The sequence below is a fragment of the Mustela erminea genome, chromosome 18 (genome assembly GCF_009829155.1).
Source record: "Mustela erminea isolate mMusErm1 chromosome 18, mMusErm1.Pri, whole genome shotgun sequence".
In the NCBI taxonomy this organism is placed as follows: domain Eukaryota; kingdom Metazoa; phylum Chordata; class Mammalia; order Carnivora; family Mustelidae; genus Mustela; species Mustela erminea.
This window is the reverse complement of record NC_045631.1, coordinates 30,593,485-30,621,430: the sequence shown is the minus strand read 5'-3', so window position 1 is coordinate 30,621,430 and position 27,946 is coordinate 30,593,485. Positions and strand designations below refer to the sequence as shown.

Here is a 27,946-nt window from a genome sequence, read left to right as displayed (position 1 = left end):
TCAATCCCAGGACGCCGGGATCATGACCTGAGCCGAAGGCAGCTGCTTAACCAACTGAGCCACCCAGGCGTCCCACTAATTATCTTTTTAAACTAATGTATAATTGACATAGAACGTTAGTTTCTGGTCCACAACATGACTCTGTATTTGTATATACCTATTGCAGAACAATAACCACAATAAATATAGGTAACATCCACCACCATCCATAATTATGGAAACTTTTTGTAGTGGGAATTTTTAAGATCTACTCTCCCGGCAACTTTCAAATATGGAATACAGTATTACTGATTATAGTCCCCATGCTGTATGTTACATGCTTGTGACATATTTTATAACTGGAAGCTAGTGCCTTTTACCCCCATTTGCCCATTTTGCCCACCCACACCCACTACCACTGGCAGCCACCAATCTGTTCACTGTATCTAAGTTCCCCTTTTTCGGGTGGAGCGGGGGAGGGCTGTTTGGATGGCATATATAGGTGAGATCATTCTATCATTTTCTGTCTGACTTGTTTCACTTAGCATAGCACCCTCAAGGTCCATCCATGTTGCCTCAAATGGCAGAATTTCATTCCTTTTTATGGCTGAATAACAAATACATACGTATACATAACACATTTTCTTTATCCTTTCAGCCGTCGATGGACACTTGTTTCCGTATCTTGCCTATTGTAAATAATGCCGCAATGAACAGAGGGCATACTGTTTTCCAAAGTGGCTGCACAGCGGATTCCCTTGTCTCCACACCCTCACCAACACTCATTATTCCTTGTCTTGACAACATCTGTTCTAAGAGCTGTGAGGTGATAGCTCATGTGATTTTGATCTGCAATTTCCTGATGATGATGTTGAGCATTTATTCATATGTCTGCTGGTGCTTGCTAGTTACCTTAATTTGTTTTCTAGACCATGGAAGGAAAGTGTGCTCTGCAAGAACCCCAGTGCCGAGATCCCATTATTCACATTGACCTCACACTTTCTGGAGTAATAAGCCTCATTATAAATCAATAAATCCACATTTGATGCACATCAGTGTCGTGCGGGTTGAAAGAAGACAGCATCACCAGCCCAATAGCTCCTAGATCTGATGACTCGCATTGGACTGAACTGTGCAACACCAGACTCTCCAGTCAAAGCAAAGCTTCCTATTCCAGAACATTTGTATCTGTTGCGTTATGGTGACACAAGACAGCAATTTGCAATACTCAACCAAACACGATGACTCAGCATGGAGGTGTAGTTCAATCGGATTTTATTTAAAAATCTGCAAAGCTGAAGGAGGAACCTGATCTTTTTTGTAAAAGGAAGCAATTTTCACAGTATAGATTTAGCCATTTTTCCATTTTAGCTTTTGTTGAATAATAACAGAAACTGAAGTTTCCGTTCAGTCCTTACTCCAGCACACTCAGCCAGGTGCTTGGGATCTTGTAGCAAGACAGCATGCTCCCTGGTCTGAACTCATAGGAAATCCTTTCACCCAGGTGGAACACCAGTTCACCCCAGGCAAAAACACGAGGTCTTATTTTCACTGCTCTACACAGGACTCTGAAAATCCTCAATTTTAAAGTTGAGAAAAATGTGAAAGGATTCTCTCACTGCTTGCAATAAACCCAGCTACTTAATTCTTGATAGTTACAAGTATAAAATACTTGCAATTTATAAGATGTTCCATATTTAATGGAACTCAAATGTTAAAAAATTGGGCCAAGTAACATGCTTTCAGGTTTTAGAACGTTACTTAATAAAACTTACTAAGACAAGATATGCAGCATTTTCTTGTACTTGGTGTTATAAACTCCTACTGACGATGGCTACTTGATGGTCAAAAAATAAATAAAAAAGAGAAGAAACCATATATACTGATAGGTAACAATGCCTGCAGGGAATGTCATGTATTAAATTTTGTTACTGAAATTAAGCTTGGAAGAAGAAGAAAAAGATCTACAAAAAGGAACACCCATGTTATTTTAAATGATGAGGTAGATTTTTCTCCTATGCAGTAAAGTGAACAAAAAATGCATACAACTTCCAAATCTTTTTTTTTTTTTTTTAAAGTTCAGGTTATAGTCACTTTCATAAACAAGACATTTATAAACTATGAGATGGAGAGGTCATCCTCAAGCAGGCTCTGTACTTGGTATGGTACTCGGAGGTTCAACAATCAATCTTGGATCAATCAATTCTCTCCAAAAAACAGTGATCTGAGGAAAAATACAAAATATTTGGATTAGAGGCTTCATTTTGAGATCATATAGGTTTCACTTGGTTAAAAACTTCAGTCATGTAAATTTCCATTTGTGCAGAATGGTTGAAGACCTGGAATGACCTGAGTCCCAGTAAGATGAGTCCAATTAGCTAGAAGAACTGTTTACCTAGAATGCAACTACACTTTATATTAAACACATTGCACCTTTCCTTCATTTCGAGCAGGGGTAGGGATGGGATGGGCCGGGGTGTGGGGCAGCTGGTTACCCAGGGTCAAGGGTATTTGCCCAGCAGGACTCTGTGGCTTGGCGGCCCATGGACTTTTCACAGGCAGATGTGGCCTTTAAGGGTTATCAGTGGATTCCTAATGCTCCATTGCACAGCTCTACTCTGTGCTGCCTAAACCTAGGAGGCATCTCGTGTTTTAGAAAGAGCAAACAAATGCCATCACTCGGGCCATGTGGATGAATCATGAGCACCATCTAGTGTCGGAGAATGGTAATGACAGACTCCGCTTCTAGCCCCTGTATAATAAGGCATAGAGAGGAAAGCTTCCAAGGTTAATTTTCCAGTGTAGTTTCCAATACCTTTCAACAAAAAAGTGAAGAGGCACACATTGCAAATAAAGAAGTACAGGAGACTTGGCCAAATCTGCTGATCCTACCACAGACCCTAAAAATGTGTTTTTGGAATAAATCCCTAAGAGTGTCGTCTATCCTAAAGACAAAGCAAATCATAGTCTGGTTAGATTTTCTACAAGTGTACATTTCTAAAATGTGAGTTTGCAATACTGAAAGTTACAGAATAATATCCATAAAATTTCAAATATAAACATCTTAAGAGGAAACACTTTCTTAAATATAAATTCTATTTAGTTTAATGCTAGCACAGCCTAATGAGCCAGGCGTTGCCAGCAACTCTAGAAGCCTGACTGCCTAAAACCTCTAAACCAGATATTTCCTAAAATGGCAATTTAAGAATTTAAACAGAAGTCAAAAGACAGAATCATCCTTTTATGTCATTCTTTAAAACTATGTATGCTGTTGTAAGTCAGAATCACGGTAACATTTGGGAGATGGTAGTGACTGCAAAGACACATGATGGGGATTTCCAGGGAGGCTGTTAATGTTCTGCTTCTTGACCCAGGTGCTGGTGACATGGGTATGTTCAATTATGACAATCCTTCAAGCTATATACTATATACACTAAAGTATGTATCGATGAAGTTTTAAAAATATGCTACTCTTCCCTAATGAAACCCTTACATAACTATGTTTTTATGTAACTCTATAATCTTCAGTAAGATTCTGTTATTTGTGCACCTTGTCCTGTTGGCTCTTTTGAGATCCAAGATGGCACCCTAACTTGGCACTGGGCTCGGATACTGCCACCATGTAGGCAGACCAGGGATCCCAGAGCCTAGAGCTTTTATGACTTTAATATAGGCAGTTCAGGAAGCTGCAATGTCACCTTCCAGACTGCCAGTAGCCAGTTGAAAGAACGGACGAGCAAGCAATCCCAAGAAGCGAAGCGCGCCTACCCTCTTCTCTTGCGTCACAGCGTACTCCACTACCTCAGTTCCATTTTCGTTGTGATAAACCAAATCAAATTTCCCAGGTTCCTTCATGGCTGAAACCAGACGGTGGGAAGGAGAGACAATAAGTCATTTCCCAGTAGTGAAAACATTCCTCTACAGGGAATTTACATCATTAGAGAAACAACCACAAACAAATTGTCCACTGATATGGAGGCTGGGGACACACATGAAAGTATGGAGTGCTCGGTGACAGGAGACTCTGAGAAAGCCCTGTAACAGCAGATGGGAGCTTCCTGGCCATTTATCAGAGAGACTCTTTCCTTCATCGAAAGAGAAATGAGCTTGATACACTTATTAGTACTCTCAGAAAAGAATAGGTGTAACCATTACATAACCCAAAAGACTACTGATATATTCCAGCTGGGAAAGGTAATCTGAATTCGGCAAAATCTGTCTATCTTGCTCTGTCCTCAAAATTAAACATACTTATTACTCGGTAATACAGCAGTCCTCGCTTTGTACAGTAGTGCAGGGTCATAAAAACGACCATGGCAGGTTGAACAATCTGAATAATCAATGGGGAAAAATCATGATGGTCTCAAGACATTTTTAAAAATTGTCAAAACATTAAAATCTCTATTGGGAGATGAAAAATAGCAAAAATATTCTGCATGTAGTACACTATAATCTCAACTGCCAGAAAGAATTAGTGCTCTATCTCTTTGTAAAGAAACTTATCCAGGGGGCGCCTGGGTGGCTCAGTTGGTTGGGCCTCTGCCTTCAGCTCAAGTCATGATCTCAGGGTCCTGGGATTGAGCCCCACATCGGGCTCTTCGCTCAGCGGGGAGCCTGCTTCTCCCTCTCTCTCTCTGCCTACATATGATTTCTCTCTCTGTCTAATAAATGAATAAAATCTTAAGGAAAAAAAAAAACAAACTTATCCAGGCACCTGGTTGGCTCAGTCAGTAGAGCATGTGACTCTAGATCTTGGGGTCATGAGTTCAAGCCCCACTATGGGTGTAGAGATGACTTAAAAATAAAAATCTTTAAAAAAAAAAAAAAAAGAAAAGAACAAGGTATTAGCAAGAGTGGTTTAAACAGTGCTCGCCTTCCTGCCATGTAATGACAATATAGAGGGAGAGTCTTTTCTACACTTGCAAAAGCAGCAGACTCCTTCCTAAGTGTGCATCAGCTTTCAGGATTTTATCCTTTGAGCTCCTACCATCATCATGAAATAGCTCTTTCGTCACCACCAGCCCTCCTCATTTATGTCAAGAAGTTCACATGAACTGCAGGGCCAACATCCACACGGTCAGCTGTTCCCTCTGACCCTACTCCACTTGAACCCATTTGCATGTCACCTCCAGAATTATCACTTTTTGTTTCTTTGTTGTACTTTCAGGTTTGTTGACCAAGTTCCTACCTCAACATACATTTTTGTAAAATGCCATGTGGGCTTATCCTGAGAGACAAGGAGGCAGCAAACCACACGTGTAGCAATGTCTGGGGATGGAATAACAGACGCACAGTGACCAATCACCGGGAGACCTGGAAGTGACGTCACTGGTCACTTATCACGATGGGCATCTGTTACTGACATAGTGATCTGCAGACCAAAAAGCTGGCAGTACTTTATACGGTTATTCACAGCTAACAGCATACCTGATGTCACTGGGAACTGGTGTTATGTAACCAAACCATGGGACCAAAGTTCCTATATATATATATATGATCAGAACCATGCAAAGCGAGGACTACCTGTATTTCTATTACTGAAAAGATAAAGCCACTTCTAGATGCTCCAGAGAAGAAAAGTTCTAACTGGATGTTCTCACTGCCAATCACCTGACAGACAGTAATCAGGCTGTATCCATGAATCTGACCATGGACAAACCTCTCTGTCCACCATTCCTAGGAAAGGAGATTTCTTCAAATAAAACCTAATTAGAAGAAAGCTGGAAAAACAATTTAAGTTATTTCTAGTCATTTATTTAACATTTTAATTGCCTTAAGGGCTGCTAAAGCAAAAGGGATCTCCCCTGCTCTTTGGCCAATACGACCCAAGTGAAGCCATATTCAGTGAAAGCTCTATTATTCCCAGATTTTAGAACCAATAATGGGTGAGGTGAATCAGGGATAAAGCAGGGAAGCATTTGAAATAATGTGTGAGAGTGTGGATGGCACATGTACTTTAGACATTTTATTTTGACTTAACACACAAAAGTATACTCATTTACCAATTCTTTTGAAATAAAACTAAGTAGTTCTTAGGAGCCTACTGACTACAGTTATCTTTCTTCTATAAACCATATACTTAATATATGTCTACTATTTCTACAATTTCCAGTTCTGAGTTTTTTTTTTTTAAAGGGATACAAGAATGCGAACACTAGCTAGGCAGCCTAAGTTAGAAATCTTCCTAGATTTCTTACCAGATTCCTCCCAATCTCTTTTGGCAGATCCATAATCCAACAAATTTCTTAGTTACACTCTTGGGTCGCATTCAATTTGGGCTACATAGAAATAATTCCTTTTGCAACCAGTGCTCATCAGTTTATGTAATTTTTATGAAATTACATAATTATAAGACTAAGAAAACTTGTCTAATGGCTTTGGAAACAAATCCAACAACCCTTAGTGGACACACACTTCCACTAAGGGGGAGCACAGGTCCCCAGGGCTGCACTGTGCCCACGGGAGAAGTGGAGAGTTCGTCACGGAGGCCAAGGCAGAAAGTAGCTCCTGGGTATAAAAGCTATTTAGAAACCAATGTAGATATGAAGAGCCTAAATTTTCAAATTTTTTTCTAGAAGACTCACCAGGTAAGGATGAAAGAATTTCTATATCTACTTGCTGGGTCTCTGGATTGTGGCTTAGTATTTTTCCTTCCTTTCAAAAATAAAAGTCCAAGTCAAAAACCAACATGTGAAACATTGAGAATATATTAAAACCACCTAATTATTATATTTTAAAATGGTTAAAATGGTGAATTTTACATCACACAAATTTTATCTCAATATTAAAACTTCTTTTAGGGGTGCCTGGGTGGCTCAGTCGGTTAAGCATCTGCCTTCGGCGCAGGTCATGATCCCAGGGTCCTGGGATCAAGTCCTGCGTTGGGCTCCCTGCTCAGCAGGAAGTCTGCTTCTCCTTTTCTCTCTGCTCCTCCTCACCCCCTACTTATGCTCTCTCTCTCTCAAATAAATAAATAAAATCTTTAAAAATTTTTTTTTAAATAAATCCACCTATAGGAGAAAAAGAACTCCCATACCTCAAGTCACTATTTTCCCTGGTCGAAATCCTCCCAGAGGCAAGTACCACACAACTAGGGACAGCCCCTACAGCCCAAAGCCTGCTAATTATTCAAAGTAGCCAATCTTAAACTGTTTCCCCCATCCTGCCTTGCCTACCCCAAGGAAACCCCAGTAAAGGCCCTGGCACACGGTTTCTCCTCACTCCTGCTTCTGCCTCTGAATGAGATCCAGGTGAGGTCCAGGTACTCTCCCCCAAGGGCCTGCACGACAAGGCATTCCCTGCTCCTGCGGGAAATTTGGGTAATAAAGTCTTCTTTCATTGCACTGACTTCTGCGCCGTCACTCAGTCACTTTTCATTGGTTAAAATCCCGCAGGTAGGCGCATACACATGAGACAGGGTCAGGGATGGAGGAGACTACATTCTTTGAAGACAGATTTGACTTCTGAAGACCAGCTTCAGGAATAAAGCCAGTGATCAGCTAGATAACAGCACTTGAGGTCAAAGCAAAAACTGGGACTGATTTTCACTCTGCAAATGGTTTTGAAAATAATTTCCAGAAAATCCTAAAAATACCAGGAAAAGTAAGCAAATAGCTTTCCAGGGTAATAACTATGACCAACATCAATTTAATATGCATTTTTAAAAAAATCAGTATCTAGACTCACAATTCGTGCTGTAGGACATATATTAATTCTGTATTTATCCATCTCCCCACATATCACAGTAAACTCTTTATCTACCATAAAGTGACAAAACATCTGGTTTGGAATGCCCAGGTGGCTCACTGAGTTAAAGCCTCTGCCTGCCGCTTGGGTTGTGATCCCAGGGTCCTGGGATCAAGCCCCACATCGGGCTCTCTGCTCAGTGGGGAGCCTCCTCTTCTCCGCCTGTCTTTGTACCTACTTGTGATCTCTCTCTGTCTGTTAAATAAATAAATTAAATCTTAAAAAAAAAAAAAAAAATCCTGGTTTGCCCAAGACAGGCCCATTTACATTTCCTTCCAGGATAGTTATTAATATTAATCTTTTTCACTCACAAGTATCCTGCTTTAGAAGATAACTTATATGTTACTTATAATAAGAGGCTAAGATAAAAAATATGATGAAATACTAATTATCTAGAACTGACCTACCAAACCCCTTCATGAACTGATTCTTCTTCTAGTCTGCTTTTGAGGAAAGGTTCTTAACAGGATTTTAAAAGTCTTCCAAAGTTTAAAAAAAAAGTCTTCCAAGGTATCAAGTCAGATTAAATCAAATCTCCTTGTACTTTCTCTGTATTACTGTTAACATTACCAATTATTATTTTTTAAATGCACTTACATTCCATATATTACATCAAAATAAAAAATTATGCATTTAAAAAATTTTTTGAATGGGTAAAAAAGGAAACATGCAATTCTGTAATCCCACTGGAGTTAAGCTTTTACTGAACTATGATAAAGCTCATGCTAATGTAAAGTCCCACACAGACGTTTAGTGAATAAATTTCAAGGATAATATTGTGAGTTACCTGTGGTTAACAGATAATGCAAAAGGGACTGGGTTAGACCATAAGAATCTACAGTAATTCACAATTATATAAAATAGATTCCTATGATGGAAATAATCAAATTTTCTGGCTAACAGCTATTCATTATTTCCTTTCAAAGTTTAGGATCCTGGGGGAGTGGCTTCAAATAAGCATGCAAATGTCTAAGCCGCTTAGAAAAAAATGACTTAAAAAAAATTTAAAACTCATCATCGTCCTGCATTCACCCTCAAGTGCAAGGAAAATGACGCTGAAGGCTCCAGTGATACTATTAAAAAGTTTACACTTTGATAATGTTCCCATTTTCTATTTTACAACATTATTTACTCCAAAAAAGCAAAATTATCCATAATAGCAGCACTAAATACGACTTTAGCTTCTTTAATATACTAAGTTATTTTGAAATCAAAAGCCTTACCTTGTAATCAGAGACATCAGGAGAATAATCAGACGTTAGTTCCAAAAGCTACAAAAGAAGAAAGAGCCCACAAATACACAAATTTTGCGGCTCCTCTCCTCTGCCCCTGGGAGAATATGCCGGGTTAGGGTGCCCACCCCACCACCCTGGGGGTCCGACCATGAACAAAACAGGGGCAAAACAGGGGTTCCAGTGGGAAAGGTTTCTTTGATTTGGGGGAGGATGCTGTGGTGGAGTGTGCATGAATTAGAGCCCTTTTCTTATTGAGCACTTGCTATGTTCCAGACACTGGGCTAAGCCATTTTTCGTTCCCGAAACAGTAAGTAGGCACCTCCTCCATGCCAGGTACAAAAACAGGACAGATATGATCTGGAAAAGGGTCTATATGCATATATAATCCTGAGCTGCTAATGATTAAGTTTATTTGGAGGGAGGATAATCTTTTTGTTTTAATTGTTGTGGTTTTAAAATATACCTTAAACGCAATCTTTTCTCCAACTTGAGGAGCAGCTGCTAACAGTGGTAACAGACTGTAGTCCTTCTTGTGTGTCTCTACTGGATTCTGAAAAACAGCATGAGTCATGGGAGTCTGTTACTGGTGAAAAAAAGTGAACCTGAGACATGCGCTCCAGACACACCCCGTGGGAGAAGGGGAAGAGGTACGCTCAGAAGAAATTGTACTTGCCTGGATAATAGTAGATGAGTTTGTGACCATTTCATTTAATTGCTGGTGCTTCTGATAGTCCGCGTTTCTATTTAACACAAAGGAAATGGCCTGCCCTCGGCCTCGGCCTCTCCCCCGCATCCCCCGGCCCCTAGCCCCCTTCCAAGAAAGAAGGTCCTCTCCTCTCCCCCAGCCTCTTCCCAAACCGGCAGAAAGAGTCACGTTGGGAGGGGGAGCAGGAGGAGCCGGTCTGGTGCTGTTGGTGTCAGAATGCTTCCAGGCGGCAGCAGTGGGAGGCTGTGAACAGGGCCCTGGGCCTGGACAGCCTCGTCCCGCAAAGAGGCCTACTGGCTTTAAGAAGCTGGCAGTGCACTCCGGGGTGCTCTTAGACACCGTGCTCTGGTCATCTGACTCTGAGCTAGAGTCTGAACTAGAAGATGATGTTCTAGTTGTCTTGCCCTTGACGGTGGTAGAATTGAAGCCAGTTTTGGCGGTCACTTTGTTTGCAGCTGTGTTTTTGGTAGCGGGTCCTTCCTTTGATGACTCAGGTGGTATTTTCTCTGAAGAATTTCTGACCTCCAAGATGACATGGCTGAGACCATCACTGGTTGATTCATGGTAAGACTCAGACTCTGAGGAGGAAATGGGACTATCTTTTGTACTAATGCTCGTGCCACCTTTCCTTTTGGCTTTGACAAGGCTATTTCTAGCGGGCGAGCCTTTCAGAGGACCACAGTTCGGGGCAGCCCAGTCCTTCACCGTCTGTGCTTTGGAAGACCTGGAGTTTTTCGTCTGTTTTTTATATTCACATTTCTCCTTTCTCTTTGGTGATTTTCTTTTGGTTCCTTCATCATCACCATCCACGACACTACACATGGCTTTGCTCTTCCTCTTGCTTTTTTTCCTCACACTCGGATCTGTGACGGCTTTTGGTTCCAGATCCAAGGTCTTCTCATCAGTATTGTTCTCTTGCCTCTTCCACTGTTTCTTTAAATTTTTGTAATCTAGTTCAGTTTCTTCACCGTCCTCCAACTTAAATGCCCTCTTCTTTGCTTTTCTAGGTAATAAATGACTATCATCACCATTCTTGACTGTCACGGTATCCTCAGCAGCTGCTCTTTCTTCTAATTTAACTCTATCAAAACAAGAGAGAAAGTCACAGTGAGTACGTCTCCTGGACAAGCACGTCTCCAGGACACAGTTATATAAGGAGATGACTGCAAGCTACCCCTGCCACCAGGCAATGAAAAAAATGTCAAATCACTTAAGGACAAAAGATTCATTTTGACAAAATGGCCTACATGGTCACTTATGGTCAACTTTCTAATGACTAGTTCTATTTCTTGAATATCTTCTGCATCCCAAATATTTTCTAGACCTTTTCTCTAAATGCCACCATGAAGCAGTTATCCTTCATTCTAAAACAGATCACAAAATTACAGTTCAGACACGTAACCTGCCCAAGATCCACAGCTAATAAGCAGCAGAAACGGGATTCAAACCAGTTTGTCTAACCTCAAAGTTCACAATCTTTCCACTCTATTATGTTGCCTATCCCAAATGGTGATAATGCAGAGTATCTATTTTTTGTTTTTTGTTTGTTTGCTTTTTAAAGATTTTATTTATTTATTTGACAGAGAGATCACAGGTAGGCAGAGAGGCAGGCAGAGAGAGAGAGAGGAGGAAGCAGGCTCCCCATTGAGTTGAGAGCCCGATGCAGGGCTCGACACCAGGACCCTAGGATCACGAAGGCAGAGGCTTTAATCCACTGAGCCACCCAAATGCCCCTCTATTTTTGTTTTTAAATGCAAGTTGCTGGGACCTGGGTGGCTCAATCATTAAGCATCTGCCTTAGGTTCAGGTCATGATCCCAGGATCCTGGGATGAGTCCCATATAGGGCTTCATGTTCAGCAGGAAGCCTGCTTGTCCCTCTCCCACTCTCCCTGCTTGTGTTCCCTCTCTTAGCTGTCTCTCTCTCTCTCTGTCAAATAAATAAATAAAATCTTTTAAAAAAATAAAAAAATTTTAAAAATAAATGTGAGCTTGTTCTTAAATTCAGATTTTACTTTTATTCTGTTGAAATTTGGGGAATATTTTTCTAAAAATTTATGTTCTCTGGGATAATGACAAGCCACCATAAAGTTCAATTCTGTGATTATTAATTTTAAATGTCAACTTGACTGGGCCATGGGTGCCCAGACACTTGGTTAGACACTGTTCTGGGCTGGTCTGTGGGGGTGTTTCTAGATGAGATCAACATCTGAATTGGTAGACTAAGTCACACAGACTGCCCATCCCAGTGGGTGAGTGCGCTTCATCCAATCCACCGAAGGCCTGAATGGAACTCCCTCTCTTAGCCCACGTGTCTGAGCTGGGACCTCAGCCTTCAGACTCAGACTAGGGCTGGAACTTACACCATCGACTCCCCGGATCTGAAGTCTTTGGACCTGGACCACAACCTTATCATTGGTTCTTCTAGATTTCCGGCTTGCCAACTGTGGATCTTAGGCCCTCTCAACCTCCATTATCTCATGAGCCGATTCCTTAAACAAGTTCCTATCTATATATAATCTATTATCTTTCACTCTAGGTTTTTCTGGAGAGCCCTAACACACTTCATCTAAAATTATTATCACAGTAAAAAAAACTCTGTTGTTCCCTGAACTGGCAACAGCTAATTCTAACACGTGCAGTCCAATGATGGAAAGATGAGAGTGTCCCGAAAGTCAAGTGCATGGTGGGTGCTTAAAGTTGCCTGCTAAAAACAGACATTATATTTTTAATACATTTTTATCCAGCTATATATTTCATCAAGTTTTTTTAGTGACCACAGGAAGATTAAATAATCGTATTTGGGGGGGGTGTAATTGGGGAATAAGATGTAGGCATTTAAAAGAATTTTTTTATGGGATAGTAATCCTGTGATTTATCATGTGGTAGCTGAAAAAAACATACCAGATTATTCTGCAGAATACACAAATACACAGACACATACAAAGCAAAGTAAAATCAAAGCTGCTGTCGATCAGGATAGACAGAAATAAAAGTCTGAAGGATCAGGGATTTAATTTATAAAAACACATTACCCTCTATGCCTGGGATGGACTTTAGCATGTAGCAGCAAGGGAGTAATTCTCAAATGGGCAAAAGGTGGGCTGGCATCCTGTGAATCTAAGAACTACTAACGAACCTGCAGTATATTGGATTGTCCCTTGACATTCTTCATCAATTTGTTTTACTTGTAGCAATGTTATGATTCAAGCTTCAATCCTGAGGCAACCAGTTCGGACCATATTTCCCATCAAACTGTGAAGATGGTTGCGAGGCTCTCAGTTCAGTCACTGGTTTGCTAGATCCCTGGAACACACAGTACCCGCTGCCACACCATCACGCTTTCAACAAGAGCCCTTGGCATCACCTCACCTATGCTGAAGACATCGAATCTGGGGCTACCGGCATAAAGGTGTGACCTGTGATTGCTGCAGCCTCACTCACTACCTGCTGTTCCTGAGGAGAATTACTTCCGTTTGGAACACAGGAACACTGAGAGACAAACCGCCATCCAGAGGATAAGGAATGGTTCGTTAGGGTCTGCTGAGCTATCATCCCTTCCTGGGTGTACATTTTCCCTAGGAATATCCTTCATTTCTCTTCTTGGATCACAAACAATAAATGTAGCTGTCTTTGTACGAAGAGAAGTGAATTACCTACGTAATTAGCAATAAAAGAGATTTAATTCCAAGAAATTTTTAAAACAGACTCTTCAATGTTCATGCAAACTCTTTCAGGGCAAGCTGGGTGGTATTATCAAAATGCAAGGCACTCCCTTTATTTATTTAAGATTTATTTATTTATTTGAGAGACAGAGCCTGTGCCCAAGCAAGTGGGCAGGGGGGCAGAGGAGGAGAATCTTTAAGCAGACTCTCCACTGAGCATGGAGCCCAACTGCAGGGCTCAATCTCACAGCCCATAAAATCATAACTGAAGCAGAAATCGAGTCTAACACTCAACCGACTGGGCTGCCCAGGCACCCCAAAATACAAGGCACTCCCTTTAAATGTGCAATTTCTCTTCTAGGATTCTATCATACAGAAATACAGCCACACCCAGCTGCACAGCCTAATACCCCAAACCCACAGCCTGCCAAGGTCAAAGTGACTGGATTCAAATTCTTCTGCCACTTAAAGTAAAATTTTTAAATATTACCTCAATCCTTCTCATTTGTAAAAATGGGGACAGTGATAATAATAATTATAATATTCAGATGAGCTATCATCTATGTTTAGAGCAGTGCCAGACTCAGACCAAGAACTATCCAAATGCTAACTCTAATTTTTATTAATACAATAATTGTTAGTCCTCTGAGGCCAGGAGTTGGGGGGGTTTTAATGAATTTGTCCCCCCAAATGGAGGTGAAGAGCAACAAGGAGTGTAAAAAGGTAGCGCTGCACCCTGTTTGGGTCCCCTCAGTTCCCTGCAGCCTCCCTCCTGCCTGGCTGCTACATTATCACCTTCAAAGAGGTAAAAGTACTTGACCAAGGGAACACAGCTAATGAGCCATGATTCAAACTTAGGGGTCTGACTCCAGAGCCTGAACTCTTAATCACTCTGCCCTCTTACCTTTCACATAATACTGAACAGAAGTAACTCAACATATTATTGGCATAAATACAGATCGGTACAACTTTTCTGGAGGCCAGTTTGACAATACTCACCAATTTTTTAAATCTGACCAAAAAGTACCTCTTCTAGGAATGTATCCTGCTGAACTACTGTCCAAGTACACAAGAATGTACAAGAATGTTTACTACATCACTATGTACCAGTGAAAAACAGAAAACAACCATCATGAGGGGGTCACCTAGCTGGCTCAGTCAATGGAGCATGTAACTCTTGATCTTGGGGTTGTAAGTCTGGGCCCCATACTGGATGTAGAGATTACTTAAAAATAAAATCTTTAAAAAAAAAAAAAAAAACAACCTGCCATGTTCTAAATGTTTGCGTCGCTGAAAAATTCATACGTTGAAACCCTAACCGCCACAGTGATATAATTAGGAGATGGGGACTCTGGAAGGTGCTCAGGTCATTGGGGCAGAACCCTCACAAACCAGATTAGTGCTCCACAGCCCTCCCTTGTCCCTTCCACAGTGAAGGCACAATGAGAAGGTGCCGTCTATGAACCAGAAAGCAAACCTCACCAGACACTGAATCTGCTGGCCCCTTGATCTTGGACTCCCCAGCCTCTAGACCTGTGAGAAATAAATTCTTGTTGTTTATAAGCTACCCAGTTTATGGTATTTTTATCATAGCAGCCCAAATGAGCTCAGATAACAACCTAAAAGGTCCATTAGTAAGAGGTTGGTTAAAGAAATTGACATGTCATGTAAAAGGATATTACATGGCATTTAGAAAGAATGATGTAGGGCACCTGGGTGGCTCAGTCAGTTAAAAGTCTGCCTTTGGCTCAGGTCATGATCCCAGGGTCCTGCTTCAGGCTCCCTGCTCATTGGGGAGCCTGCTTCTCCCTCTCCCTCTGCCCCTCCCCCTGCTCATTCCCTCCCTCCCTCCGTCTCTCTCTCTCTCCCAAAAATAGAAAATAAAAAATTTTAAAAAAGAATAATGTACACTCAAATGAAAGATACCCATGATATGTCAGGTTAAAAAAAAGTGAGGTGCAGGACACTATGTTTATTACGATAACATGTATATTTTAAAAGGGTAAGTATACATGTTTGCACGTGTATGGAAAAATTTGGGGAAGATAGACCCCAAACTTAACTGAGGATAATTCTAGAAAGTAGGGTGTGGGAAGAGAATGTGAGAAGAGCCATAGGGACTTCTTCCCTTGAACTATTCTGAAGTACAACTTTTTTTGGTCTGTCAGAGCAGAAAAAGTCAGATTCTGGGTCCTGAGAGAATGGGCTGTGAGGAAATGGCCACCGGGAAGCAGCCTCTCAAGCCTCCCACCAGCTGGCTCCACCTTTCCTCATGAGACTTTCCTCAATACTCCCAGCAGTCCCGACAGACTCCTTCTGCAGTCAGACTTATCTCTTCACCAAGTCAGGCTAGCGTTTGCCTCTACAACTCTCCTGGGCCATCTAGCATTTCCATTTCTAACATGTCCGTCAAGGAACTGCGAGAGTCCCAGACCGTGTGTTCCATGATGATCTCTCCCTTCTCCATCATCTTCCACACTTAGCAGCACAACTTAATATAATTATCCAGGCTGATTGCTGACATCACACAAGAAGATAATATATTGAACCATGAAACTAGTTATTTTACAATACTAGAAACCTTTAAGAAAAGAGACTATATTTTCTTCTGTAGCTCTGGAGAAAGGTGAATCTGCTGGAACACAGAATGATTGAAAACAGGCAACCACAAAAATATACAAAATTTTCCCAAACTCAGTTTTTTTCTAAGGTCTGCCCCATTTACCACTGAAGCCAGGTGCCATTTTATCTCACACAATCACACATTTGAAGTGTTTAGGAGAAATTCTTCCTATCATTGTGCGGTATTTATTTCCTCTAACAGCTGTCATGGCTTGCTTTTGACATTAACTTCATTATAAAGAGTGTAATTCCCAGATGATTCATTAATTGAGGTATAACTGCAGTTGTGAGCAGCAAGTTATTAATTCATTAGGCGGGAATAGTCCAGAAAGGAGAGTTAACAGGAGGAGAGGCAGTCCTTGCAATTGAGTTGTAATATTTAAGTAGTCCCTGAATTGCAGAAATAATAGAGAGCCGTTAACAGTGAAAGAAAAAGGAAAAAGAACTTTTTTCTTTTGAAATTTGGACTATTTCAAATTGTCTTTAGAAACAGCTAAATATTCTCAATAAATCACAGCATTCCTGATTTTAAGACACACACACACACACACACGCACGCACACAAAGATGTGGTTATTGTTCTGAACTGAATTCCCTGAAGAAATCTTATGAAGAAATCTTGTGAATCTGACATGTTCTAAGGAACAGACTATTCAACAAAGAGCAAGCAGAGGAAGTAGGCTGGTTCATAACTTTAGAATTTTTTCATTGGAGCTGAGCTTTAAAAAGAAGACCTGAATGAATTAGTCAAAAAAGTTCCAACTGATATGATAATGTCTTACCATTTTATTGAAACAAATGAACCACACCTGGGCAATCCATACCACAATGGCTCCTTGATACTCCTCTTAGTATCATCATTTTTAACTTCCAAAATACTTAAAACTATTTTATTTCCCAATTCACAACCCAGAAAGGTCCCAAATACCTATTTAAAAGAAGCACAAAACACCCACGTATGACAAGAATGACACCGTAAGTCTCGGAAGACCTAGCAGGAGTACGTAGGTAGGGCGAACGGCACACTTTGAAGAAATAACGACGGTTCCCCGTTTGCGGGGGTCCCCTGCACCTGCCCCTGAGAGCCTCCAGGGGAAGGCCGGGTCTCAGGCACATGTGTGCCATGAGCACGTCACACAGTGCCTCGTTAAGTGAGTGCCCGCTGAACCAGGGCTGAAAGAAAGACCGGCCGGGCCCACGCGCAAAACCAGGGTCTTTCCAAGTTTGGTCACCCATCACCTGGCTCAGAAGCACTCCGGGGAAGGATGCTCCTTACCCGGCGGATTCCTGAGCCCCAAACCTGCCTAGCCTAATCAGCACCTCCTGCATTCACTAACGTGCAGCTTGACAGCCCCACCCCACGCCCACCCCCAACCCCACTTCCCACCGCCCCCACTGACCACCCACGCGCGGCCTCCAGGTGTCTGAGGCGCCCCCGGGCGTGCGCAGGCGCGTCCCCGGCCCGCCGCCCACCCCGACACCCCGACACCCCGACACCGCGCAGCGCGCACCTGAGGCAGTCGTTGTCTCGTACCAGGCGCGCGCTCTCGGCGGGGGGCAAGAGCCCCCCCTCCAAGTAGAGGCCCAGGAGGGCCCCAGAACTGAAGCCGAAGCGCTGGCGGATGAGACTAATGAGATCCGTGACCACTCGGCATCTGTTCAAGTCGACAAGAAGCCAGAAGGCCGTGCAGTGCGGGGTAGCTGGCGGCGGATAATCGAATTGAAGCCGTAGCCTAACCGTCTCGGAGGCCGCCATCTTGCCCGATGCTCAACGGAAGCCGAGAGACACCACAGGGCTACCGAGAGGCGTGCTCGGAGGCCCGCCCCCTGGGGCCTTTTAACGTATGCCCCCTATTGGCTCCAAGTGGCTACTACAGGCTCCGTGAGAACGCAGAACGGGATTGATTCGATTCAATTCTGTTCATCACTGGGCTAGGAAAGAGTCTACGTGAATTCCTTTTCCGCTGCACTCTGCAGCGTCCGAATTTAGGCAACTCTCTGGATAAACAAGCACTTCTCAGTAGCTGTCTTCGCAGATATTTGCTTTTATACGGAAAAGAATGTCAAAAAACAGTAACTCCCAATACATTTAATTGACAAAATTTTTCATTGTAAAGAGTTGGAAAAGATGCAATTCCTAATATATTGTAGATATCGACATTTTAAAATAAAATCATTAATTAGAGGCCTGAGCAGTATAATACCTACCACCATCCATACTTTAAAATATAAAAGTAGCCCTCTTATTAGCCAGTAGGTAAGTAAATCACAAACTGTACATCATTTGAATTTCCATTCTCTCACATGGTATATTAATTCCTTTAGTTTTCATGACAAAGATAAGCTATTACTATTCCCATACTGAAAGTTTTTTAAAAAGTTTGGAGAGACTAAGCTACTAACCCAAGATCACTGGACTAGTAAGTGTTAATATTTGTAGTCAGTGGAAACATTGAAAAAAAAATTCTGTAAGTTTTATTTTCTCCTAACCTTATGCTGTAAGTCCTCTGATTGAATTATCATTACTATTATGAGTGGTACCCAGCTGACCAAAATAGCACAAAATATCACACATTTTGGTACATAATTATTAAACAGGGGAAATAAAATGGACATGGAAACATATTTATTAACGAAATAGAGCTCTATGGGTTTTTTTTAATTAGTCCAAGTCTCTCTGGATGAATATTGTGTCTCATTTAGCAATAGAGACAGGGCTTTACATGGATTCTGGATCTATTTTTTGTTTTTGTAGATGTAAGGTCCTAAGAAAATGTGTTTGTTACATAAGTAGACAAGACTAGAAGGAATTATGTCGTTGGCAATGTCAGCCAATTCCTTAAACTCCTGCCAAGTTAAATGCTAAAGTTACTTAGGGATCTTCCTTTAAAAATTATTTTCAGTACTCTATCAGTCAACAATTCAGTTATGTTCAATAATGTTAAAAACAAAGAATCGTTCAAATGTAACAAAGAAATGTTAAAAACAAACACCTGGGTGGCTCAGTGCATTAAGCTTCTGCCTTCAGCTCAGGTCATGACCTCAGGGTCCTGGGATTGAGCCCTGTGTTGGGCTCTCTGCTCAGTGGGGTGTTGGGTAGGGAAACTGCTTCCCTCCCTCTCTCTGCCTGCCTCTCTGCCTACTTGTGATCTCTGTCTGTCAAATAAATAAATAAAATCTTTAAAAAGAAAAAAAAGAAAGAAAGTGTTCGGGTACTCTTCAGGACTGATTTGCCCACAGTCCTCCAAAAATGGAAAGTTACCTAAGTAGCAGGTGGTTTTTAAGTACTTGCCTGCCTATTCTTGTTTCCTTCCTGGAGATAGGTGAAATGCCACCATTCTTTTTACTGTGGAAACCTAGAGTGATGACAAAGGATTGATTCCAAACTGTAAATCTAAGAGTCAGATCTAGTCCTAGATGTAAGCCAATTAAATCTGATCAGATCTAAGACTCAGAACCAAAGTATTAACATACTGGATGGTAGGTACCCAATTCTGTGTGTTTATCTGCATTTTACAATGTTCATGGCTTCAAAAATTTATAGAAAGTACTTATTATTCTTTTGTTGAATGATCCTTTAAAAACTTACAAAAGGTCATTTGACAATATTTGCCTAATCATAAATTCATGTACCTTTTTTTTTTCATGTACTCTTTGACTTAGCAATTCCATATCTAGGCATTTATCCTAGAGATAGACTAATACAATGAGCAGAGACTCCCGTACAATGTTTCCCGAAACACTGTAAAAGCAAATAACAAGAAACAAAGTAAATACCCATCTATAGATTTAATTGAATAAAATTAGTGTACATCAAATGGTTGTATAGAATTCCACTGTATTGGGGCGCCTGGGTGGCTCAGTGGTTTAAGCCGCTGCCTTCGGCTCAGGTCATGATCTCAGGGTCCTGGGATCAAGTCCCGCATCGGGCTCTCTGCTCGGCGGGGAGCCTGCTTCTCTCTCTCTCTCTGCCAGCCTCTCTACCTACCTGTGATCTCTCTGTCAAATAAATAAATAAATAAATAAAAAGAATTCCACTGTATCACAAGTTATGCAATTAAATCCCTATTTAGTTAGTTCCAAATATACCTCGATGGAAATGTGCCTAGGATATAATGAGAGAAAAGAGAAGGCGCAGAGCTGTATGTTTTATGCTTCTATGTGCTTTCCTTTTTAAAATTAAGCTTTTGGGGGGCGGCACCTGGGTGGCTCAGTCAGGTAAATGTCTGACTCTTGATCTCAGCTCAGGTGCTAATCCCAGGGCCATGATTTTGAGCCCCACATTGAGGAGGAGCCTACTTAAGATAAATAAATAGGGTGGCTCGGTCTGTTAAGAGTCTGCCTTGGGCTCAGGTCATGATCCCAGAGTTCTGGGATCAAGTCCTGTATCAGGCTCCTTGCTCAGTGGGGAGCCTGTTTCTCCCTCTGAGGGCTGCTCCCCCTGCTTGTGCATTCTGTCTCTTTCCTTCTATGACAAATAAGTAAATAAATAGTTAATAAATAAATAAAATTAAGTTTTTTAAAAGTATGAGATAATTATAGATCACATGCAGTTGTGGAAAATAATGGAGAGATCTCGTGTACCAATTTCCCCCAGTGATAATTAGAATGTTGACATGAATATAGCCAAGACACAGAACAGTTCCATTATCACAGTGATCTTCCCTGTTGCTGTTAGAGCCACCACTATGCTTTCCATTTCTGTGATTTTGTCATTTCAAGAATGTTATATGAGTGAAATCATGAAGTATGTAAACTTTTGGTATTGGCTTTTCTTCTCCCCAGCATAACTCTCTGGATACTCATTCAGGTTGTTGTATATCCATAGTTTGCTCTTATTATTGCTAAACAGTATCCCGTGGCAGGGGTGAGCCCCCGTTTGTTTAACCATTTGCATCGAAGACCTGTTGGCCATGTTCAAGGCCATTTGGGTTGTTTCCAGTTTGGGGTTATTACAAATAAAGCTGCTATAAACATTCATTGACAGGTTTTTATGTAAAAGTAAGACTTTATTTCCCTGGGATAAATGCCCAGGAGTGCAATTGCATGGGTCATATGATAGCTGCGTGTTTATTTTTTTAAGATCTTATTTATTTGAGAGAGAGCACAAGCGGGGGTGGGGGTAGAGGGAAAAGGAGAAGCAGGCTCTCCACTGAGCAGGGGAGCCTGACGCAGGGCTGGATCCCAGGACCCTGAGGTCATGACCTGAGCTGAAGGCAGCCACTTAACCGACTGAGCCACCCAGTCACTCCTGTGTGTATATTTTTCAAATGTTCCTTTAGAAGAGGCTTATCTCCAGTACCCTCATTATGGCATTTAACACATTCCAGGACCAACCCAAGCTAAAGCTTGCGAAAACCTGGTTGCCTAATTCTTTTCTCTGGCCCAAATCTCAGTGCCCTTGCCCTTCACTGGCAGGACTCTTCACAAGGTTGCTGATAAAAACATCTGTCCATTTATGAGAGTCAGGAGGAGAGGGATACAGAGGGGGACAGAAAAAGGAGTTGTCACATGGACTTTGTTTTTCAGTTTCGTTCTCTGTCATGAGCACTTTTTTTTTTTTTTTAAGATTTTATTTATTTATTTGACATAGAGAGATCACAGTAGGCAGAGAGGCAGGCAGAGAGAGAGAGAGGAGGAAGCAGGCTCTCCGCTGAGCAGAGAGCCCGATGCGGGACTCGATCCCAGGACCCTGAGATCATGACCCGAGCCGAAGGCAGCGGCTTAACCCACTGAGCCACCCAGGCGCCCCATGTCATGAGCACTTTTTGAAATACAGTATTTAGCAATAACTTGTCCTTGTATTATCTTGTGTCCTAGTTCTATGAGGTGAGTTATTTAGTATATCCTAAGGGAAAAAAAAATGACCTTTAGACACATACACACACACACCCCTCTACCATTCATTTCCTCCCTTCCCCTACTCAAACTTAGAATTCCATCTAGGAATGATTGTTGTGGGGGCACCTGGTCTGTTAAGCCTCTGCCTTCAGCTCAGGGCATGATCCCGAGGTCCTGGGATAGAGCCCCACAGCAGGCTCTCTGCTCAGCAGGAAGACTGTTTCTCCCTCTCCCCACTACTTGTGCTCACACACTCTCTCTCTCAAATAAAATATTAAAATGACTGTTCCGAAGACAATGTTAACACAGAATTATGTGAATGACAAATTACCAACCCAGAAAAAAACAATAAAACTTTTTTTCATTGTACTTACAAAGATGAAGACTAGAGAAAAATATATAACGCCAACAATGGTTTTGCAGGAACTAAAAATTTTAGTAATTTCCAACATGTCCATGATATATGTAATTTTATAGTTCAAATACGTTTAAAGCTAAATCTGTGAAAAATGGAATCGCAGTGTTCTACGACCAGGTGGTTCAGGCTTCATCTGCCTGGATGTCACGCAGTAGCTTCCGAAATGCCAGGCGTATTTTTGGGGAAGGAAGGGATGAGCCAGGCAGCAAAGATGGTTCTCGTGGTTATTTCTCCGCAGCGTTTCAGTCCCGTCGCACGACCCAAGTCAGACAAATGCATTAAACGCTGCAACTTCTCTGATCCGTCCCCAAAGCCGCAGAGGAGGACGTGGTGGGGCAGATACAACACCCCCCGCGCTGCCACTCGGCTTCCGGGGAGCCAGACCAGCAAAACGTACCCGGGACACTAGCGGCCGCCCAGGCCCCGCCCTCGGACCGCCGGCCCCGCCCCCGGCCCGGCCCGGCCCCACCCACCGCCGTCACGTGGTGGGGCGCGGGTTCCAGCCTGCGGCTGGGGAGGCCGCCCGGTATTCGCCATGGAGCTGGCACCCCGGACCTCTCCCTTGTCTCTGCTGCTGCTGCTGCTGCTGCATCTGGGTTCGAGCACCGGTAGGTTCGGACAAAATTTGCATCAGCGGCAGGTGCCTCCTCCTCTCTCCAGGGATGAGCGTCTATTAGTGGGTTTGTGCTTTTGAAAACAAATCTGTTTCCCCCAGTTTCCACCTTGAGTAATTACACCGCTTTAGAACCTCGCTCTTTCTTTCTTTCTTTCTTTTCTTTCCTTTTCTTCTTCTTCTTTTTAAGTGCCAAGTGCTTTTTCTACCTCTTTCTGGCTCTGCGTGGTCTAGTATTCCTCTCTTCCCTACCCTGAGATAGAAGGAGTTGTGCAAAATACATGACTGGGGGAAACTGCCGATCAATGAGGTTTCCACGATCCCAAGTCCACCTCCCTTTTCCTGCGGTGATTGGCTGCTAAGTGGGGTTAATGAGGACTTTTTATTTTGAGCGGAAACGTGTGGGGCGAAGGACCCAGAAATACCAACTCCGCCACAAATGGGACGTTTCACTGAGATGAGGTCTTTCTCTCCTGATCAGAACGGACGGCATAATATCTCCCCTCACTGCGATCCTTTTTGACAAAAACAAACTCGCGTTTAATAGGATGACTTGCAGATCAATTTTTAGCCTTTCAGCAAAGTGTTCCGTGGTCTGATTCAAGATCTGAGAATTCGAACTGGCCACACACTGGCCTTGTGATCTTAACGCAGAGTGCTTAAGAGTTCTGGACTTAACCCTGTGTAAACTCGGGATCATCTGGCCCTTCAGTTTGGGTCTGGGAAATGTCAAATACGTTGCCCCCTCCCCACCCTCATTTTAACAGCAGTCACTGCCAGGGAAGGGAGGAGGGCCATCGGTTAAGTGAAAAGGGACCTGAACCATATCTGTCATTTTCCAGGAGACTGTAATCTTAGGTCACTTGTACAATCTTCAACCACATCTATGATCTAGCCACTCTGTTTTGCTCCTCAAGCCACTTTCTGGTTTTCTTAATCTACATTCTTCTTGCTTCTCACTTCTCCCGTCTCCTCTACTCCCTTCTCTTCTTTTTGAGACCAGTTCTTGTACTTATCCTTGTCATGGGGGCTTGAAATTTAAGAAAAGAGGAAGTAGAAGGCAGGAAACTCCCCTCATGGAGGATCACCTCTCATCATCTTTGAATGGCAGCCTTTTACCCAGACGGGTACTTGAGAAAAAGAACAGTAACTCAAGAGTTGTTACTTTAGCAAAGGTGATGTAGAAAATGTATTGAACCTATTTTTTCTGGATACATATTTTGCAGATGCTACAGAGTTAACTAGGGAAAATTGGAGCTGTGGGATTAAGGGATATATATAGCTTTTGATCTGTGGAATATCTTTCTTTTGATATTTGCAAACCCAAGCTGCCTTCCCCAAAAGTGATGCCAGTGTGCACGCTTTCCAGCAGTGATGAGGACTGCTCTCCTGTCTCCTTGCCATTGGGCACCTGTCATTATTTTTTTAATCTGTCACATAAACAAAGTTTTTTTGTGTGTGACCTCATATTGGTTTGATTTTCATAACTGAGTATTAGTGATGTTAGCTCTTTCTCACATACTTATCAGACATTCACATTTACTTTTCATAAGTTATTTCTTCAGAGCCTTCACCCATTTGACTATTAGGCTCTTCCTATTCAAAATTGATCCACACGAGTAAGAAAACTCACCCTTTTTTGTATTTGTTGCATATCATTGTTGTATGCCTTTTAATTTTATTTCTGATGTACATAAATTTTGTTGTACAGAAAATATTACAAGTCTCTGTTCTCAACTCTGTCGATCTTTTCCTTTATAGTCTCTGGGGTATGCTTACATCACTTCCCCTTCCAGAGATTAAGAAAAATTCAATTTTCTATATGTATTTTAAAGATTTTATTTATTTATTTAAGAGAGAGTGAGTGAAAGAGAGAACACAAGCAGGGGGAGCAGCAGGCAAAGGGAAAAGCAGGCTTCCCACTGAGCAAAGAGCCTAATGGGCTTGATCCCAGGACCCTGAGATATGACCTGAGCCGAAGGCAGATGCTTAACAATTGAGCCACCCAGGCATCCTCAATTATATTTTTGTATTATTTTTAATATCTAAAATTTAAAATTGAAATACTTGATTCACTTGAAATGTATTTTGGTTTATAGTGTCATGTAGGGACCTGCATTTTATTTCTCCTTCTCAAAAGCTAACACTTGCCCCAGCATAAGATAGTGAATATTGGTCCCTCTCATCTGGGATACCTCTTTAATCATATATTAAGTGAGATATAAAGGCCAGCATTTTGCATTTTGCAATTTTCCTTTTTTTTTTCCAGAAATGTGAATCTGTCTTTCTAAAACAGAATTATAAAAATGTTTCATGCTGGGTCACCTGGGTGGTTCAGTGGGTTAAAGCCTCTGCCTTGGGCTCAGGTCATGATCCCGGTGTCCTGGCATTGAGCCCCACATTGGGCTCTCTGCTCAGCGGGGAGTCCACTTCCTCCTCTCTCTCTCTCTCTCTCTCTCTCTGCCTGCCTCTGCCTACTTGTGATCTCTGTCTGTCCAATAAATAAATAAAATCTTTAAAAAGAAAAAGTGTTTCATGCTTACTGTTAAACATCTGAATATTACAGGGGGTGCGGAGGAAAAAGTGAAAGTCTCCAGCCTCCTATGTCACTATTAAGTTTGGTTTGCCTTTTTTTTTTTTTAAGATTTATTTATGGGGTGCCTGGGTGGCTCAGTGGGTTAAAGCCTCTGCCTTCAGCTCAGGTCATGATCTCAGGGTCCTGGGATCGAGCCCCGCATTGGGCTCTCTGCTCAGCAGGGAGCCTGCTTCCTCCTCTCTCTCTGCCTGCCTCTCTGCCTACCTGTGATCTCTGTTTGTCAAATAAATAAATAAAATCTTTAAAAAATTTATTTATTAGAGAGAGAGGGAGAGAGAGAGAGAGTGGGTGGGTAGGGCAGAAGGAAAAAATCTCAAGCTGACTCTGCTCAGCCTGGAGCCTGATGCAGGGCTTGAACTCACAACCCTGGTATCAGGACCTGAGCTGAGATCTAGTATCAGATGCTTAACTGACTGAGCCACCCAGGCCCTCCTGGTTTGCTTTATCCTAAATGAAGCGCTTTTCCTTATCTCTACAGTATACTAGAGTGAATAAAGGGCCTAAAAATAGAAACCAAGTCATCTCCAGTTTATCGTGGCCATCTCTGTGGGCTTAGAATTTACCTGGACATTACACATTCTTCAGAAAGATCATGTTGTGCTTCTGTTTCAGGAGTGGCCACGGACCAGCCTGCAGAGGAGGGAAAGGAAGTATGGAATTATGTGACTGTTCGCAAGGATGCCTACATGTTCTGGTGGCTCTATTATGCCACTAATCCCTGCAAGAACTTCTCAGAACTGCCCCTGGTCATGTGGCTTCAGGTAACAGTGGCTGGGCTGCCTGGTCAGCTTTCCCCACCTGCCACTTTGCTTGCTCTTAAGGACTCACAGCTCAGCGGTGAAGGACTGATCTGATCCAGTGGCCAGTGGCCAGTGGCCAAGGCTTGGGGCTGCCTACTGAGGCAGGCAAAGGCCATGGTATACCAAGGGGGCCAGATCAGAGAGTGAGGGGTTCTAGCCTTTGCAGGGGTGTTCCTATATTAAGCCCAGTCAGTGGCAGGACGCCTTTGTGGAAGCTCTAAATTCACATTCAACTCTGTGCTGACAGAAATGTTTTCAGAGGTTCCCAAGCAAAGGCTGAGGTACCCTGAGCAGCCCTCCTCTTCCTCTTCTCCCAGTCCTTCCTTAACCCTATCCCCTTGCCCGCAGAAAGGCTGATCTTGAAAGGACTCCGCCTCGTGTAGCTTAGTATTAAATCTTGCACCCTAGCCTTCTCCCTGAGTGTGTTTGCCTTTTAATCTTCTTTTTGTAAGATTTTATTTATTTATTCTTTTTTTTTTTAAAGATTTTATTTATCTATTTGACAGACAGAGATCACAAGCAGGCAGAGAAGCAGGCAGAGAGAGAGGAGGAAGCAGGCTCCCTGCTGAGCAGAGAGCCTGACGCGGGGCTCGATCCCAGGACCCTGAGACCATGACCCGAGCCGAAGGCAGCGGCTTAACCACTGAGCCACCCAGGCGCCCCTATTTATTTATTCTTGAGAGACAGAAAGAGAGAGAGAGGCAGAGGGAGAAGCAGGCTCCCAAGGAGCAGGAAGCCCGATGCGGGACTCGATCCCAGCACCCCGGGATCATGACCTGAGCCGAAGGTAGACGCTTTACCATGTGAGCCACCCAGGCGCCCTGCCTTTTGATCTCGAGCTCTGATTGTAGGATGGAAGGCAGGGAGCTGGTTGAAGGGCATTAGGGGGCAGGCAGAGGATTGTTTCTTGCCCTCCTACAATACCTGTCCAGAGGTGGCCCACACCCACCTAGAGGACCAGGCTCTAGGGAGGGGTGGAGGAATGCGCTCCCGCTTCAGCCTCTAGAAACTGGACGTATGGCCTGGATGGGGCTCCAGGTTGCTCATGGGTAAAGAAGGTGTCCTGCTGCTCCTCTCCATGGGGTGCAGATGTCACTTTCTCCCAAAATGTTAGTATTCACAAGCACCCTGCTGGTGTCCTGGCCTTGGCCTCCTCAGCTAGCCCCTGCAGACGTTTCTGGGGAGGTAGAGCTCAGAGGAGCCCTTTGTAGGGAGGGCCCTTTCTCTTGTAGCATTATCACAACTATCTCCTTGGGGGCTGGAGGTGAGGCCCAGCCTGAGGGTAGAGATAGGAAGATGTCTGAGGAAAGATCCCATGTGTGTATCCCAGGAACTTCTGTCCACCCCGGGCTGCAGGGGTGGTGGGGGAGGGGGAATGGGGCCCACTTCCATTTTCTGAGCTTTGGTTTTTTTAGTCTGAGGAATTTTGAGGGTGTTGAACTTTTTTATTAATCAGCAGGACTTTTTCTACCCTCAAGTGAAAGCTGATGTATGGAGTCAGAGCAGAAAGCAGAAGTGCTTGGCGTGTAGGCCTGGCGCTTCCCTTTGTCACATGCTGCCCTTAAGGCACTTTCTGGGCTCTCAGGAATGTAAAAATTCTTCAGTTCCAGAAGCTGCAAGCCTTCCCTTTGGTTGATTGTAGAGTGAGGTGGTGGTTCTATCTGAATTACTTGCCAGGATTTTTTTAAAGGTTTATTTATTTATTTATTTATTTGGGGGGGACGGGG

General features: G+C 42.7%; 2 protein-coding genes across 3 annotated transcripts in view; one reads left to right on the top strand and one right to left on the bottom strand.

Moving 5' to 3' along the window:
• Positions 1-1,237: 1,237 nt before the first annotated feature.
• COIL (coilin) lies at positions 1,238-17,751 on the bottom strand. 2 transcript variants are annotated; one of them, XM_032322380.1, is made up of 7 exons: positions 17,463-17,751; positions 9,634-10,747; positions 9,424-9,510; positions 8,949-8,996; positions 6,564-6,633; positions 3,678-3,836; positions 1,238-2,203 (listed from the first exon to the last, which is right to left on the bottom strand). In XM_032322380.1, the coding sequence occupies exons 1-7, from the start codon at positions 17,705-17,707 to the stop codon at positions 2,175-2,177; spliced, it is 1,752 nt and encodes a 583-aa protein (XP_032178271.1). In that variant the 5' UTR covers positions 17,708-17,751; the 3' UTR covers positions 1,238-2,174. The 2 variants fall into 2 exon arrangements, with proteins under 2 accessions (XP_032178271.1, XP_032178272.1); XM_032322381.1 differs by having other exon boundaries at positions 3,748-3,836; positions 17,463-17,749.
• Positions 17,752-22,684: 4,933 nt separating this feature from the next.
• SCPEP1 (serine carboxypeptidase 1) overlaps positions 22,685-27,946 on the top strand; it is a 32,442-nt gene continuing 27,180 nt past the window's right edge. The window contains exons 1-2 of the mRNA XM_032322382.1: positions 22,685-22,818; positions 26,032-26,180. Of these exons, the coding sequence (XP_032178273.1) occupies positions 22,746-22,818; positions 26,032-26,180 (222 nt within the window). The 5' untranslated portion in view covers positions 22,685-22,745. The remainder of the gene's footprint in view (positions 22,819-26,031; positions 26,181-27,946) is intronic.